Source organism: Elephas maximus, chromosome 10, assembly GCF_024166365.1.
Source record: "Elephas maximus indicus isolate mEleMax1 chromosome 10, mEleMax1 primary haplotype, whole genome shotgun sequence".
NCBI lineage: Eukaryota > Metazoa > Chordata > Mammalia > Proboscidea > Elephantidae > Elephas > Elephas maximus.
In genome coordinates, this window is record NC_064828.1 from 113071141 (window position 1) to 113087173 (window position 16033).

Here is a 16033-nt window from a genome sequence, read left to right on the forward strand (position 1 = left end):
CCCTCTCTCAAACCAGCCTACCCTCCCAAACTCTCTAAGGGCTTCTGGAGTCTGTCACTGAGTTTTAAATTTTTGATGTCCTTGTCTCTTACTCTAGAGTGGAAGTACCCAGAGGCCAAGACCAGTCTTCTACTACTTGATACCTAAAGGAGAAAAGAGATGCTCCAGAACTTTCACTGCCAGCTGGATTTTATTTACTTTTGCTTCTTAATCAAATTATGTTTCAAAAAGAACAGTAACATAAGAACTTTGAAAAGTGAACACTGGCTCATTCAATCCTTACCTTCCACTATCTTTCCACCAGTGTTTACCAAAAACCAAATCAAATCAAAACCCTACAACTGATGTCACTACCCAAAAAACGATTTAGCTATGTAGACATGGTCCTCTGACATGAGAGCCAAGCTAGAGCATGAGGAGAAGATAAAGGCAGAATGCTGATTCCTTTCATTCCAGTGGACATGACCCAGCGATCACTCTCAGCAAAGAAAAGCACAAAACACACCATTTTATACCGTAAATCCCTCTCCTCTTCCACCACTCTTCATTCAAGGAAACACTATAGTCATTATAAGGAACCACAGAATAGCAGCCAACATTTTACTGAATATTCACAACATACCGGCAGTTTCAATCACTGCACCTGTCACTGAGTCCTCAGCACCCCGCCCCCATGAAGTGGATAAATAACCAACTTCACTTTACAGAGGAGAAAGACAAGGCACAAGGAGGTTAAGTAACTCGCTTAGGGTTAACTAGCTTGTAAATGCAGATGTGAACTCAAGAAGTCTAACTCTAAGACCTGTATGCTTAACTGTTAAGCTCTGTTGCCTCTCTTATTCGGAACCAGAAAGAACATCAGAGATAATATGTCCAAGGTCACACACTGACAGATGAAGATCAGCATCCAGGGACGGATGAAGGGGCCTAAGAAAGAACAGCTGGACATATTAATACAAAGAGAACAAATGCGGTTACTGATATTCAGTTACAGAGCCGGGACTCCGCTGTAATCACTTTTTCCCAGGGTTGCCTGCCCCGTGACCGCCCCTCACCCTCCAAATCTCTCCTCCTACTACTACACCACAACTTACAAGTGGAACAGGAACACACTGTGGGCAGGGGAGCAATGCTTCTCCAGTGACCTTCTGTACTCCTGACGCAAGAATGAGGGCAAAGCCGAGAATCCCTGGTGCTCTGAGCAAGCTGCTGATTGGGGCTGTCTCAAGTGTGCTGAGGCAGAAAGAAGGCTGAACTAATGGCATAAAAGGTCACAGGTTAAAGCACCCCTTGTCTTAGTTCAACACGTGTTACTCATGTTCGAGGTGTGGGGAGTAATGCCAGCACCAAAGCAAAGTCTCTCCCCTCATGGAAGTTACACTGGAGTGAGGGAAGTCAAACAGGAAATACTTCCTGAGGCTCAGTTCTTAGTACCAGCATTCAAAAATATCAAGAAGAGAGGACAGTCATTAAGATGACTAAGAATTAGAACACAAAACATCTAAGAAATACGCTGTAAGTAGACCTGGTGGCACAACGGTTAAATACGTGGCTGCTAACCAATAGGTTGGTGGTTTGAACTCACCAGTGGCTCCAGAGAAGAAAAGACCCGGCCATCTGCTCCTGTAAAGATTACAGCCTAGGAAACCCTATGGGGCAACTCTACTCCGTCACACGGGGTTGCTGTGAGTTGGAATCAACTTGATGGCAAATCAACAAGAACAAGAGGCCGACAGGGATTTTATGGCTTTTATCAGAGGCTGGCAAGGTACAGCCTGCCACCATTTTTGTAAATAACGTTTTATTGGAACACAGTCACGTTCACTCATTTACATGTTGCCTATGGCGGCAAAGTTCGCACAGCAGAGTTGAGAAGTCGCAGCACTGACATCATGGCCCACGAAAACTAAAATATCGACCATCTAGCCCTTTACAGAAAAAGTTTGCTGATCACTGATCTATATGATAAGATTTTACTTAGAGAAAATAAGATTAAACTCTAGTGGAAAATTTTTTATTTCAAACTAGAAACAATTTCTGATAATGAGATTACTGCATAATGGGATTTGCTACCAAATAAGACAATATTTTTTCAGCAGGTCTTTAAGACAGGTTAAAGATTTATTTTGGAAGAGGAATAAATATGGCTGGGGGATGGGGGAAGGCCAGTGATGTCAAGATGACATCTGAGTTTCCTGCTGGCTTAGATGTGGATGGAGTCATCTAATGAGATGGTAAACATCGGGGAAGAGGTGATCTGAAGCGGAGGCTCCAGGCAGAGTACCATTTTGCTCTGAGGTATTTGTGAGATACCCAATGGACAGACCTCCAGGAGGCTGACGTATATGTAAGCATGGGAAATAAAGTATACAGGCAAAGAGAGAAAGGGCCCCAAACCAAAACTTGGGCAATTCCAGTATTTTCAGAAATGAGGAACACTTTGCAAAGGAGACTGAAGAGATATGCCCAGATGCAAAGAAACAACCAACCAGTCTGTAAAGAGAATCTTTCTTACTCAGTGGTGTATCACGGGTGGGGCAGTGAAAAGTCTGCCCTGAGTATAGACAATGAGGGGATACATGGTGTGTACAGAATTTTAAAACAATAATGACTGTTTTAATAATATTTATGTACACTTCATATCATCACTTGTTTATTATTTATTCTTTAATAAACACTGCATTCTACATGGAAGTTAATTTGGAGAACTCCTTAAAGACAAGGGTACAGCCATTATGAAGATCATTAACTATGCAACAACAGAACAGAAAGAAATAAACATTTACATTAAAAAAAAAATCAACTTTCGAAGAAGACTGCTAGAGAAATAACAAAAGAAGCTAACTTCTATTGCCAGAAGAAATCAAAAGGACAATGTTCTCACCCAGAATTGACCGCTCGTATTAAAGCAATAGATCAAATAACGTCAGTGTTATCATTTGGCCATTCTGTCTGATTTTTGCAGAAGGAAGAAGTTTTTACAGAATATGATAAAAATTTATGACGCTCTAAAACTGAAAGAGCCCTGGTGGCGCAATGGTTAAGCGCTCAACTACTAACTGAAAGGTTGGTGGTTCGAACCCACCCGTTGGCTCCACAGAAAAAAGACCTGGCAATCTGCTTCCATAAAGCTTAAAAAAAAAAAAAAAAATTACCATCGAGTTATTACAGCCTAGGAAACCCTCTGGGGCAGTCCTACTCTGTCACTTGTGGCAGATATGAGTTGAAAATCGACTTGACTAACAACGACAAAACAGAAATATTTTAATTCATGACATTACAGACTAATATGTACGTATGAATTTCCCTCCGTTTAATATATTAGTAAAAAGTATAAATGCATTTTTTCATTTCTATACTGTTACTTTTTTAAAAACTTAATAGCATACTATGTTTACAAAGTCCAAGAGAGAGTCACTGTCTGCACTGGCCATTATTAACACTCTTTTCATTTCATGAGTATTGCCAACAACCAATCTGTTATATAGAGAAGGGCATTCCTGAATCTACTCCGGGTGTCAGACACACTAGCTATGCTACTGATTTCTACTGGTTGGTGACACACACTTAGGTAAAGCATGTGCATGAAGCAAGTATCTAAATCTGCTTAAAAAAACAAACAAACAAAAAAACCCCAAACCCACTGCCGTCAAGTCGATTCCAACTCATAGAGACCCTGTACGACAGAGTAGAACTGCCTCTGTAGGGTTTCCAACGAGCGCCTGGTGGATTCAAACTGCCGACCTTTTGGTTAGCAGCAGCCAAACACTTCAACCGCGGCACCATCAGGGCTCCAACCCCCCTAATACCCGTGGACATAATCCCATTTGGGAATAGTCTTTCCTTCCTATGTTAATGAGCCCAGATCTGTGCAGGGTCTGTCTGAAACCAATCACCACTGGGATATAAAAGGTAGATTAGGCGCAGAATGAGATGGACTAACAACAATGGGCTCATGTATAACGACTGTGAAGATGGTGCAGGACTGGGCAGCGCTGCCTTCTGTTGTACATGGTGGGTGGCTATGAGTGGCAACTGACTCGATGACACCTAACAACAACAACAGGCACAGAAGCAAGCAAGCACAGACAGGGGAAAACAGATGCCATGCCAATGAAGATCACTGAGGAATGGAGGGACAGAAGCTGAGGAGACAAGGACTAGAGCCACAAAGAAGTCCCTAGAACTGGTACCCTGAATTTGGACTTCTAGGCTCCTAAACTGTGAGAAGATAAATTTCTGTTCATTAAAGCCACCTACTTGTGGTATTTCTGTTGTACTAGTACTAGGTAACTAAGGAAGGGGCCTTGGTGGCACAACAGTTAAGCGCTCAGCTGCTAGCTAAAAGGTTGGCCTTTGGGATCCACCAACCACTCCACAAGAGAAACAACTGGGCCATATGCACCCGAAAAGACTTCAGCCTGGGAAACCAGTTCTACATTGTCCCACAGAGTTGCTATGAGTAGGAATCGACTCGATGGCACCAAACAACAACAGGTAACTAAGACACCCCTCCAGTTTTCAAGGTGACAGCCAACCCACATTAGGAGTTGCAGTGAACATGGGTTTCTGCTAGTGAAGTACCTTAGTTATGGTTACCAGAACATACCTGGGCATGGCAAGTTAAATCCAAACCCCAGAATTCCTATTTGTAATGAGCTGAGAATACACGTCACTATAGGAATGGCAGAGAGAAATGACTGTGCTGGGAACTTCTAACCAAAGCTGTCAATTAGGTGATTCCAGGGCTCACTAACACCCTTGCTAAACGCAAAAGAACAGCTAGACCAAAGCCAATGGCCTAAAATGTGGAGAAACAAAATCTAGCCAACACTACCTACAAATGGGGCCTGTATGCTTGAGTTATCTTAGCAGGACAATCAATTCATTCATATTTTTAAACACTCTCTATTTTTGCATATGGTACTATTAAGGGCCCAAAGCAATCATCAGTCCCAGTCTAGTTTGAGAGGCAAAGCAAAAAGACTCAAAACAAAAGGTCAAAAAGATCCAATTAAGTAACTCACGGAAAGGCTGGGAAGCACTCCCAGGTGGAGAGGTTAATTAGTGAAGTTCCACCTACTCTCCAAGCTCCAACCAAATCATTTCCACAATGCAACACAACGTCTGACACAAGGTAGGTGATAAAGATAACTTTCCTCCTGCCCTCCTCTCATCACCCCTCTAAATAAAGACCAGCCCTCCCAAGCCCAGATCCAGAGGCCTTTTGTCCCTGCCACGTCCACCTCCACTCTGAACCTGGGTTTCTTAGAGAGAATACCATTTATCTCACAAGGATGGAACTTGCTAACGTGTTCAACACCAACCATTATGTCTGGAAAACACAGAGGAGTGTACAAAAAATGTTTACTCCCCTTTCCCTTCCCCGCTAGGTTTAAGGTGAGCAGGAGGTCTTATGCCTTACATACAGTAAAGCCTGGGAAAGCCAGAACCTGTGTAAGGTGGAAACCTGTCAAAGGAGGAAAACTCACAGGGTGTTTATGAGGTAGGATTCTTAATAGAGGATGATAAGAAAGTGGTAAGCACCCTGTCAAGGGCAGGAACTTCTGAAAGCTGAAAAACAAGGCAGTCCTGCTGAGTTCCGGCTCTCACAGGTTTCACTGTCTATCGCAGGGATTTACCAAGTACCTGGGAACCGTGGTGGCTTAGTGGTTAAGAGCTACGGCTGCTAACCAAAGGGCCAGCAGTTCGAATCCACCAGCCGCTCCTTGGAAACCGTACGGGGCAGTTCTACTCTGTCCTATAGGGTTGCTATGAGTCGGAATCGACTCGACGGCAGTGGGTTTGCTTTTCGTTTTACCCAGTACCTGCAGGCTGACTGAAGTACAGGGGATATTAGGATGGGTATTACTTTCCTGTTGTTGTTGTAACAAATTACCCAAAGTCAAGGCCTTAAAACAACACTGATTTATTCTCTTATTTATTCTGCAGGCCAGAAGAGCAAGATCAGTTCCACAGAGCTGAAGTCAAAGTGTCGCCAAGGCTGGTTCCTTCTGGAAGCTGTCTGCATTCCTTGGCTTATGACCCCTTCCCTCAAGTCACTCCAACCTCTTCTTGTCTATAGCGAAATCTCCCCCTGCCTCCTTCTCTAAGGACACTTGTGATTATATTTAGGGCCCAGCCACTTAGGATAATCTCCCTATCTCAAGGGCCTTAATTTAACCACATCTGCAAAATTCCCTTTTCCTATAAAGCTGCAGCCACAGGGTTGAGAAATCAGGGCCTGGGTATCTGTGGAGGGCCATTATGCCGCCTACTACCCCGGAATATTAATCACACAAATCAAAGACACTGACCTTGAGTATGGTTTCTAAGCTAAACCTCAACTCATACATAACAGCCACACTCATTATTATTGTACTTCATTGCTTCTAACAGACCTTTTTCCCACATCTTACGCCTCTGAAATTGGACCGTAGCGATCTGATGAAATAAGTTATCCTGGAACCATAAGGTACCCTTGAACCACAAGGTATCCTTGAACCACAGCAAGCACGTGAGGAACACGGCAAATGGTGAATCATCCTCATTGGGGTACACTTTCAGTCTCCGGCAGCTCTAAACCACCACCATGAAATCTGCTCCCACATCCACTGAGAAACGCCACCCCACCTGCGTTACTATCACCCAGTGGTCCCCTTCATACACCCACAGTTTTAGAATTCAGTCCTGAGACGTTCTTCCCACATTAGTGTCAGATAAAGGTACTAATCTATCCTTTTTACCTTGAATGCCAGGAAGCACAGAGACCACAAGTGGGGTGATCCTAACTCTTCCTTTTTCCATGATCTTGATTTTCTGTTTTCACCAATTCATCTATCCACCTACTATCTTATTTATGTGCTGGCTAGATTTTGTTCCTTCACACTTTCCATCTTAGGTCATTAACTTCGGGTAAAATGGCATTATCTACTCACCACCGCCATTGCCCAAGCCTTCATAATATGGGGGGAGAGCTAAATATTTGGGACTCCCTGCTAAGCGACAGACAAAATTCAGACATGGGCTAATTTCCCACTTTCCCTATAATAAAGAATTAAGGAAAAGACACTAATACTTATTGAGTATCTATTTCAAGCTGGCAACCATCACATTTCTCAATCTAAAAAAACAAAAAAAAAAACCTTTGAGTTATTAACCCGATTTTTTGGCTGAAGAAACCAAGCCTCAGAAATGCCGGGTAAGGTACCTAAAGCAGCACAGTAGCTGGCAGACCTGGGATGCGAACCTAGGTCTGACTCCAACACTCGTGCCTTTTCTAAAACAGAACCCATCTCCACCCTCTCCTCACCCTTAATACTTTTATTCCACCGACACAGAAACAGGCTAGAGAACGGTATTTTGGTCTGTAAGCCATGATTCTGCCTTCCGGCACAACTTCCATCCACTCATCTACCCAGTTATTTACTGGGAATCTTCTAGATGCCTACTGCTATTCTAGGTTGCCAGGATGTAGTGTGGAATTTACTTTTTTGAGGAAGTAGATAAGACAATGGAGCCCTGGTGGCGCAGTGGTTAAGAGCTCGGCTGATAACCAAAAGGTCAGCACTTCGAATCCACCAGCTGCTCCTTGGAAACCCTATGGGGCAGTTCTGTTCTGTGCTATAGGGTTGCTGTGAGTTGGAATCAACTCAACGGGTTTTGGATTAGATAGACAAAAAACAATTTAGGAAAAAAAAAATTAAAAAGGCAACACAATTTCAGACAGTTCTACAAAGAAACTAGACCAGAGTGACAAGACAGCGACAGAGGGGTGGGGGCACCCATCTGGATGGAATGGACAGGGAAGGCCTCTTGGAGCTGAGACATGAATAACAAGAAGGCACTAAGGATGTGAACCCCTGCTCCGAGCACTGGGGACAGAGGTAACAGAAAATGCAAAGGAACAAGTTCAAGGGGTTGAAAGAGGGCCGGTAAAGCTAGAGTACAAGACAGCAGAGAAGAGTGAGAAAGAAGCTGGACAGGAATGCAAGGGGCAGGTAATACATAGGGCCTTGGAGTTTCAGTGAGAAGTTTAGACTTTACTGACATAACAGCATGTTTGAAGGATTTTTAAGAGGGGAATCAAGTCACCCAAGTATTAAAAAATTTAGGAAGGAATGGATCATGTGTGACTGAATCCCCGGAAGCAAAATTAAGTGGTCTGTTTTAGCTATGTTGAGGACTTATTTAATACAGAGACCACATATATTACTACTAGTTATAAATGAGTTACCAACAAGTTAAGAAATTAAAAACCAATCGCTAATTTAGGAAGCAAATTAAGGCAGTGGCAGCAGCTTCTCTCCCTCAAAATTTCTGGGCCCTTTAGAAGCTAGAAGAATAAAGGGAAGAGAAAGAAAGTGGGCTAAGCTGAGGACTGCAGACTGAGAAAGACGCTATGGGGTGTTTCCAGGAGTGTGACGTTCTGAGATACCAGACATCGTATTTGTCGTTCTAGCCTCTTCTAGAAATGGTAGGGTCCAGATTCCAACAGAAGGTCACAGCTTCTAGCACAGCAACGGCAGCCCCTCCCTGCCCCCACCCCTCAGTTCCTGTATTTGAGGAGAAAAATTAATTTACTCAACAGTCCAGCACAAATAACCATTTACGCTGTTTTGAGGCTTAACTATATCTGAAACCACGGTGCAAGGCTGAAACCATAGTTATTATGAATTTTACCCAACAGAGTTCCTAACAATTCACCTGCCAGGCTGCAGTGAAACTGGTGAGCTTTGCTCTAGGCAACTCAGTATATATACTGCTTCCTACCGTCACGTAGGATTGTGTAAGGGAGTTTTTCCCCCGCTATGAGGAGCTGAAAATGATTTTAGTCCTGCCCCACTCCAACAACTCATTTTGCAAAGATCCCAAGGTAACAAATTAAAAGACATGCCAAGGTCATACCCTTCCATCAGTGGCTTCTAGAGAGGAAATTCGATGTTATTACTCGAATGATTCCCAGAAACTATTGGGCTTGCTGTTATTGATAATTAATCACAAAGTTAAACAGAGTGGGAGCTGCCAATGCGAGACACTCAGGGCTGGGAAACGGCCCCTCTGGTGTACTGTGATCGGGTGAGCCTGCCACATGTACGAAAACAGACCTATCCAACAGTCAAGCCGCTCCTAAGACCATCCTAATATTCCACCAGCAGCAATGAAATTCATGTTATTTTAACATCCAAGTAGTGTTTCAAGATGCCAGACTTAAAGTGTTTATCCAGTAATACGACAGAACACAACTTACGGGTAAATACTCCGTTTAAAGTCTAGATCTCCCACAATGATGAGTTACCACTTTGGCTTACTTTTCCCACAGGAAGTAGTAAGAAAGAGCACAGAGAAAACGTCACCTGGGAAGAGCAGCTCAGGAGTTAAGCAAAAGAATGCGGATCTTAAGAAATGTTCATTCTAATCACTGTTTTGCTAATAACCTGTTGTTGTTGTCAGGTGCTATCAGTGGACTGAGACTCATGGCAACCCCATGTGACAGAGCAGAACTGCCCCCAGAGGGTTTTGTTGGCTGTAATCTTCATAGGAGCAGATAACCAGGTCTTTTTCCAGCAGAACCGCTGGGTGGGCTCCAACAGTCAACCTTTCGGCTACCATCCCAGTGCTTAACCATTTGCCCATTTGTGCCAATTATGGTCCTAAGTTTCTCAGCCTTAAAACAAACTGACCTTACTAAGCAGTCTTCAAAAAGAAAGAAAACAAAATAGACAAACTTTCTGAAATACCCACCTAATTGCTAGGAACCTAGCATACGTCTTTTATTTTAAACCTCTTTGGAAAGCTAGTTATTTTTCTAAAATGCTAGTTACAGGTAAGAGAGGAGACCTGACCTTTTCCTGATATAAACTGTTCTGTTCCCACTAGGGGGAGTGGGCAGGAAAAGGAAAGGTTAACACCCTGGAGTGGAGCCTCTGGCGGCACTGAAGGTTTCACCAGTAAGGTAAGGCTTCCTGAGCTACCTACCGACCCGGAGTCAGATTTGTGACTGAGGCTGCCTGTGTAGGTCACAAGGCTGACACCATTGCCTTGGAGGGCTTCTCTGCTGTGGCTCCACGGGAATTTGTATTTATGGCATCACTTTCTTTTTTTCTCCAGTTGCCGTCGAGTCAACTGACTCATGGCAAGGCCCTGAGTGGTGGAAATGGTTAACACACTCGGCTACTAACTAAAAGCTTGGAGGTTCGAGTCCAGTCCGGGCCTCGGAAGGAAGTCCTGGAGATCTCCTTAGGAAAAATCAGCCACTGAAAACCCCAGGAGTACGGTTCTACTCTGACACACATGGGGCCACAAGGCATGTCTACTTAGGGATAATTAAAAACCATGTGTCATCAAGTTGACTCCAACTCATGGTAAGTCCTTTTTATTGTCAGAGTAGGACTGGGCTCCACAGGGTTTTCAATGGCTGAGTTTTCAGAAGCTGATCATGCTGGTATAAAAGGAGGAAACTCAAGAGGAATGACAAACGGCCAAGACTAGTAAGTTTTAGTAAACCTGAACTTTCTCAATTTATAAAACTAAAAAAAATTTAATACTCTTCTGCTTTCTTCCAATTCACTGATTTTACTATCAATGGTTTTCTAGAGGGGAACCCTGGTGGTACGGTGGTTAAAGTGCTTGCTTGCTAACTGAAAGGTCGATGGTTCGAACCCACCAGTCGCTCTGCAGGAGAAGGACGTGACAGTTGCCTCCTTAAAGATTACAGCCTTGGAAGCCCTCTGTGGCACTTCTCCTCTGTCCTATAGGGTCACTGTGAGTCAGAATCGACTCGATGGCAGTGAGTTTGGTTTGGTTTGGTTTGGTCTGCGAGATGTTTTGCTCAATCCAGCACAAAGCACTCCTACATACAGCCTAACAGAAAATTAAAATATCAACAGCTCCATGAAGTCACAATTTCTAACTAAATGAAACCCTAAGATTTTAAAGCCTTCGAATTTCTCTCAAAATTAAATGTTTTAAATGCTAAGTTTTCATCATTAGCTTCCCGACTCAACCCAGTGTAAGCTCTATAAAATAAGAAAAAAAAAGTTAGTCTTTCAAAAAAACATGCATATACATACATATAAAAAAGAAACTCGTCTAGTCAATTCCAACTTAACGATTCTATGGGACAGAGTAGAACTGCCCTATAGTTTCCAAGGTGGCTGGTGGATTTGAACTGCCAACCTTCTGGTTAGCAGACCGAGTTCTTAACCACTGTACCACCAGGGCTACTGTGTACCGGAGAACTACTAAATAGTTTCCCTTGCTGCTGTTCCACTCAAAAGATATCCACCATACAGAATGCTGTTAACTGTAAGAAATTAATGAAAGATGGCACATAAGCAAAGCCAAAACAAGAAACCAAACCTACTGCTGTCGAGTCGATACCGACTCACAGAGAGACCCTATAGGACAGAGTAAAACTGGTCCATAGGGTTTCCAAGGCTATAAATCATTATAGTAGCAGACTGCTACATCTTTCTCCTGCAGAGCGGCTGGTGGGTCCAAACCTTCGACCTTTTGGAAAAGGAACCTATAAAAACCAAATATATGGTTTCCACAAGCATGCTAGCTCCCACTAAACTGTTTTTTTTTTTCATTTTTACCAAGAGATGCTAACAAGAAAGTAGAGCCTGGAGAATACACTCTACACACAACTATTTTTATAGGTGCTTTAGGTAACTATGCTTGGGGCTTAGGCATAACCACGGCCTTGCTATTTATTCCAATTCCAATCTAAGGGGCTGTCAGTGAAACGACAGGGTAGTTTAAAACTCTCATGCCCAGGATCAGAGGAGATAAAGCCTGTGGGAGCATTTAATATTTACCTGCCACAGTCAACACACACACATACACACTTGTGTGCGCAAATTTAGTTCAAAAACTAACCTGCATTGATTTCTTCACTTGTTACAATCAATCTGGTGTTATTTCAGTTCTGAAGATTAGACTTTATTCAGAATTTGAACTTGAGACATGCACAGTTGACCACAAACTATTTAGCTTCTCTTTGGTAAGAACTTCAAACCACAAGCACAAGGAAGGGGGACAGTTTACCACAAAACACGTCTGAGGAAATAGGCCATCCTGCACGTTACCATCAAATATTTACATTTACCTCCATGCGCACAGTATTCCGTAACATGCTAGAGAGCTAATTCTTTAAGGAAATGGACATTAAAATAACCTCAAACTGTGCAACCTTGTAAGCTGTCACGTGTACAAGGGAATTAATGACTTGAAATGTTGGCTTAATGGCACATTAACCCTCATTAGCCAAGCCCCTCAGACATTCTCCCCCGACTGGCTGACTTGATCATCCCGCAAAGCTACATATTACCAGGTGTTCTGGGTTTCTAAAGGTACGTTAGCAATTTGATACAAAATAACGTTGAATGTAATAGATACAAAATACGCTCCAGAAATTCAGTACGAGAAAAAGTAGTTTCACATAGTTAAAGTAGCTTCAGTTAAACACCTAATTTCAGATGGCATCCTGAATTCAGCAGACTCATCAATATCAAACCCTCTCCTCCCTCATTCTATTTCTATTAATGAAAAACCACAGCCTTTTACTTGAACACAATCAGTGTACAATCATTTTGAGCTACCAAAACTATTACAGGTGTCTTTTGAGAACCACTAGGGAACTAAGATTTCATTTCAACATACTGCTTCTGCTGAACTCAATTACTACATTACACAGAATCCAGCAAGGAGCCTGGTGGTGCAGCGGTTAAGCATGCTCAGCAGCTGCCAGAAAGGTCAGCACTTCGAAGCCACCGGCCTTTCTGCGGAGGAAGATGCGGCGGTGAAGACCGCGGCCCCAGAATCCCTACGGGGCAGCTCTCCTTCGTCCTACGGTGTCACTAGGAGTCGGAACCCACTCCATGGCAAGGGGCTTATGAAACCCAGCACGGTGCCAGTTAGCACATGCTTATAGGTTCTGGCAGCGACTCGGAACCCTCTGCTCAGCTGTCTGAGTCATGGATCCACGCAGCTTCAGCGATCCTAACCTGGGCGCTTGCACTAGATGCGACGAGATCAGCTTTTCAGTCCATTTTTCTACTTCATTCATTCTTCTGAATTTTAACAATGATTAATATCCAAGAAAGCCCTGGTGGCACAGTAGTTAAGAGCTAACCAAAAAGTCCGCAGTTCGAATCCACCAGGCGCTCCTTGGAAACTCTAGGAGGCCGTTTTAGCTTGTCCTGTAGGGTCACTAGGAGTTGGAATTCACTGAGGGCAAAAGGTTTGCTTAACATTCGAAGCTCCCTATTTTGGGATTTATCCAATTCTGGATTTTTATTTAATAGCTTTAGAGTAATTATGGGGGTGGGGGCTCTACAATTTCAATCTACACGGGTGCTGGATTAACTACTTAGGGCCGAATTATTCTCAATCTCTTCCTATTTAACACCGCAGCAATTTAGCTAGACAGCATGTGAACACGGGATACCGGCATGAGAAAACCAGCACTGAGCTAGAGCTCTAAAAAACTCAACGGTTTCACACATGCAGATAAGTCCCTTTTGCCCTAGATATTTTCTCTGACCTTCGCTCTCAGCAGTACTAAAATAGTAGAAGACGCTTTTTAAAGTCTTTCTTTTCACGGGAAAAATAAGCAGCTATGTTTTTATCTAGTAAAAAGCAGCTTAGAAGGAAAGTAGTGGATTTTATTAACTTAGTCGTAAGCGTCCACAGCTGTGTCACCGGCCAACCTACTTCCACAACGTCAAGCACTTTGGGGAAAAAAAAAAAAACCCAAAACCTCGCGGACGTGGAAGACTGGCATTGCCCACCAACGCCTGCGGCCCCGAGACCTCTTCCCGCTGCGCGCCCCGTGACAGGCTCCAACCGCCGCCCGCGGAGCCCGAGGGCCGGGGGGCCCGACACCCGGGGAGCCTGACAGCCGGGGAGCCCGCGGGCCCGACACCCGGAGGGCCTGACGACAGGGGAGCCCTGACCGCCCGGGGAGCCCGACACCCGCGGAACCCGAGGGCCGGGGGGCCCGACACCCGCGGAACCCGAGGCCCGAGCGCCCGGGGTCGGGGCGCGGGGGGGGGGAACCGGACGGCCGGGCCGCGCGCAGCGTCGGTGGGCGGGGCCCGCGCCCCTCCCCCTCCGGGGCGGTTGGGAGCGAGGGGAAGTGGGGCGGGCGGAGGGCCGCGGGCGCCCCCAGCGGGCAGCGGCGGAACGGCAGGCGGCGCGGCGCGTCCCAGGCCGCGCTCCGAGCCCCAGCCCGAGCCCCAGCCCGAGGCGGCCGCACCCCAGGCGCCCGGCCGCCCGCGCCCCCCACGCCGCGCCCCGGGGCCGGACAATGCGGCGGCGGCGGCGCCCGCGGGCCGCGGCCGGTTGGCCCAGCGCGCGCCGCCCGCCCCGCCCCGGGCCGCCCGCTCGCCCGGCCGGGAAGTGCGCCACTGCGGCCCGCCGGCGCCGCCGCCGGCGCCATCTTCGGCCCGGCCCGCCGCCCCCGCCGCCGCCGCCGCCGCCGCACAGGCGCCATCTTTCGGGGCCGCCATACTTGCCCTGCGGAGAAGATGGCGGCGCCCATCACACACATAAAACATGGCTTCCCTTCAAAACAAAAACATCCCGGGCCCGGGGCGCGCGGCCGGCGCTCACCTGACGACCACATGGTGACGGAGAACTCGCCCTCCAGGGTCTTGATCTGCACCTGCTTCTGCTCCCACTTCTTGTTGCCCGGGTCGCCGCCGCCGCCGCCCGCCGCCCCGGCCCCGCCGCCCAGGTAACTCTTCTTGCCGCTCTTCTTGCCGCCGCCCTTCTTGACGCGGCCGCCGCCCGACGACGACCCGCCGCCGCCGCCGCTCTTGCCGGCCGCCGCCACGGTGACCAGCGTCTGCTCGATGTAGTCGTCGTCGCCGCCGGCCGGCGCGGGCACCGGGATGAGGATCTGGTCCTCGAAGCCGTCCTCGGCGCGCAGCCCGTCCGAGTCGTCGCCGCCCACCACCTCCTCGCGCGTCTGCACCAGGATCACCTCCTGGTGGTGGTGCACCTGGCTCGGGTCGTCGGTGACCAGCGGCTGCAGCGCGATCATGGGCGGGTGGTGGTGGTGGTGGTGGTGGTGGTGGTGGTGGTGGCCGTGCCCGTGGCCGCCCCCGCCGCCGTGCTCGCCGCTGCCGCCGTCCTCGTCGTCGTCGTCGTCCTCCTCCTCCTCGCCCACCACCGTGGTCTCGATGGTCTCCACCGGGATGGTCTCCACCTCGATCTCGTGCAGCTCCACGATCTCGGCCGGCATCTCCGAGCCGTCCGTGGCGATGTAGAGGGTGTCGCCCGAGGCCATGGCTGCGGGCTCCGCCGCCACGGCCGCGGCGGCCTCGGCTCCTGGCTGCGGGCGGCGGGCGAGGAGGCGGCCGGCCGCGGGGAAGGAAGGCAGAGGGAGGAAGGCGGCGAGCGGAGGGGGGAGAGGGGGCGGGCGGCGGGGGAAGGGGCGGGCGCGGCGGCGGGGCTCCCCGCCTCCCTCGCCTCGGTGCGCCCCGCGCTCGCTCGGCCGCGGCTCGTCCCGCTCCCCGCCTCGCCTCGGCGCGCCTCGGCCGCCCGCCCTGGCCGCGCCTCCTCCCGCCCTCCGGCCGGCGCTCCGCTTCCCCCTTCCTCCTGCGCCTCCGCCTCCTTCCACACAAATACCAACTCCTCACCCCGAGCCCAGATCTCGCCGCCGCCGCCGCCGCCACACTCCGCTCCGGCTCGGCCTCGCGAGACTTCCGCGCTGGCCGCGGCCCGCCCCGCCTCGCTCCCACTCGCTCGCCGGCCCTCTGGCTCCTCCCCCGCCGCCAATCACTCAGTCCCGTTCGCCGCCGCGGCCCCGCCCACCCGCCCGGGCTCCTCCCGGATTGGGGTCTGCGGGGCAGGGGGCGGGGCGGCTCGCGCGCGCGACGGCTGGCCCGCGGCGCGTGACGTCAGCGCGCGCCGCCGCCGTCGCCTCCTGTCGCTCCTCGTCGCGCGGCCCCCGCCCACCGCAGTGCCGCCGCCACGAAAGCCGCCGCCTCAGGCCGGGGCCGCGCTCGGGAGCGGGGCGTCG

At 48.2% G+C, this 16033-nt stretch overlaps 1 protein-coding gene across 1 annotated transcript in view; it reads right to left on the reverse strand.

Annotated features, from left to right (window-relative positions):
- The window catches only part of YY1 (YY1 transcription factor), a 29374-nt gene extending 13978 nt beyond the window's left edge, over positions 1-15396 (reverse strand). The window contains exon 1 of the mRNA XM_049897703.1: positions 14620-15396. Within this exon, the coding sequence (XP_049753660.1) occupies positions 14620-15298 (679 nt within the window). The 5' untranslated portion in view covers positions 15299-15396. The remainder of the gene's footprint in view (positions 1-14619) is intronic.
- Positions 15397-16033: the final 637 nt, after the last annotated feature.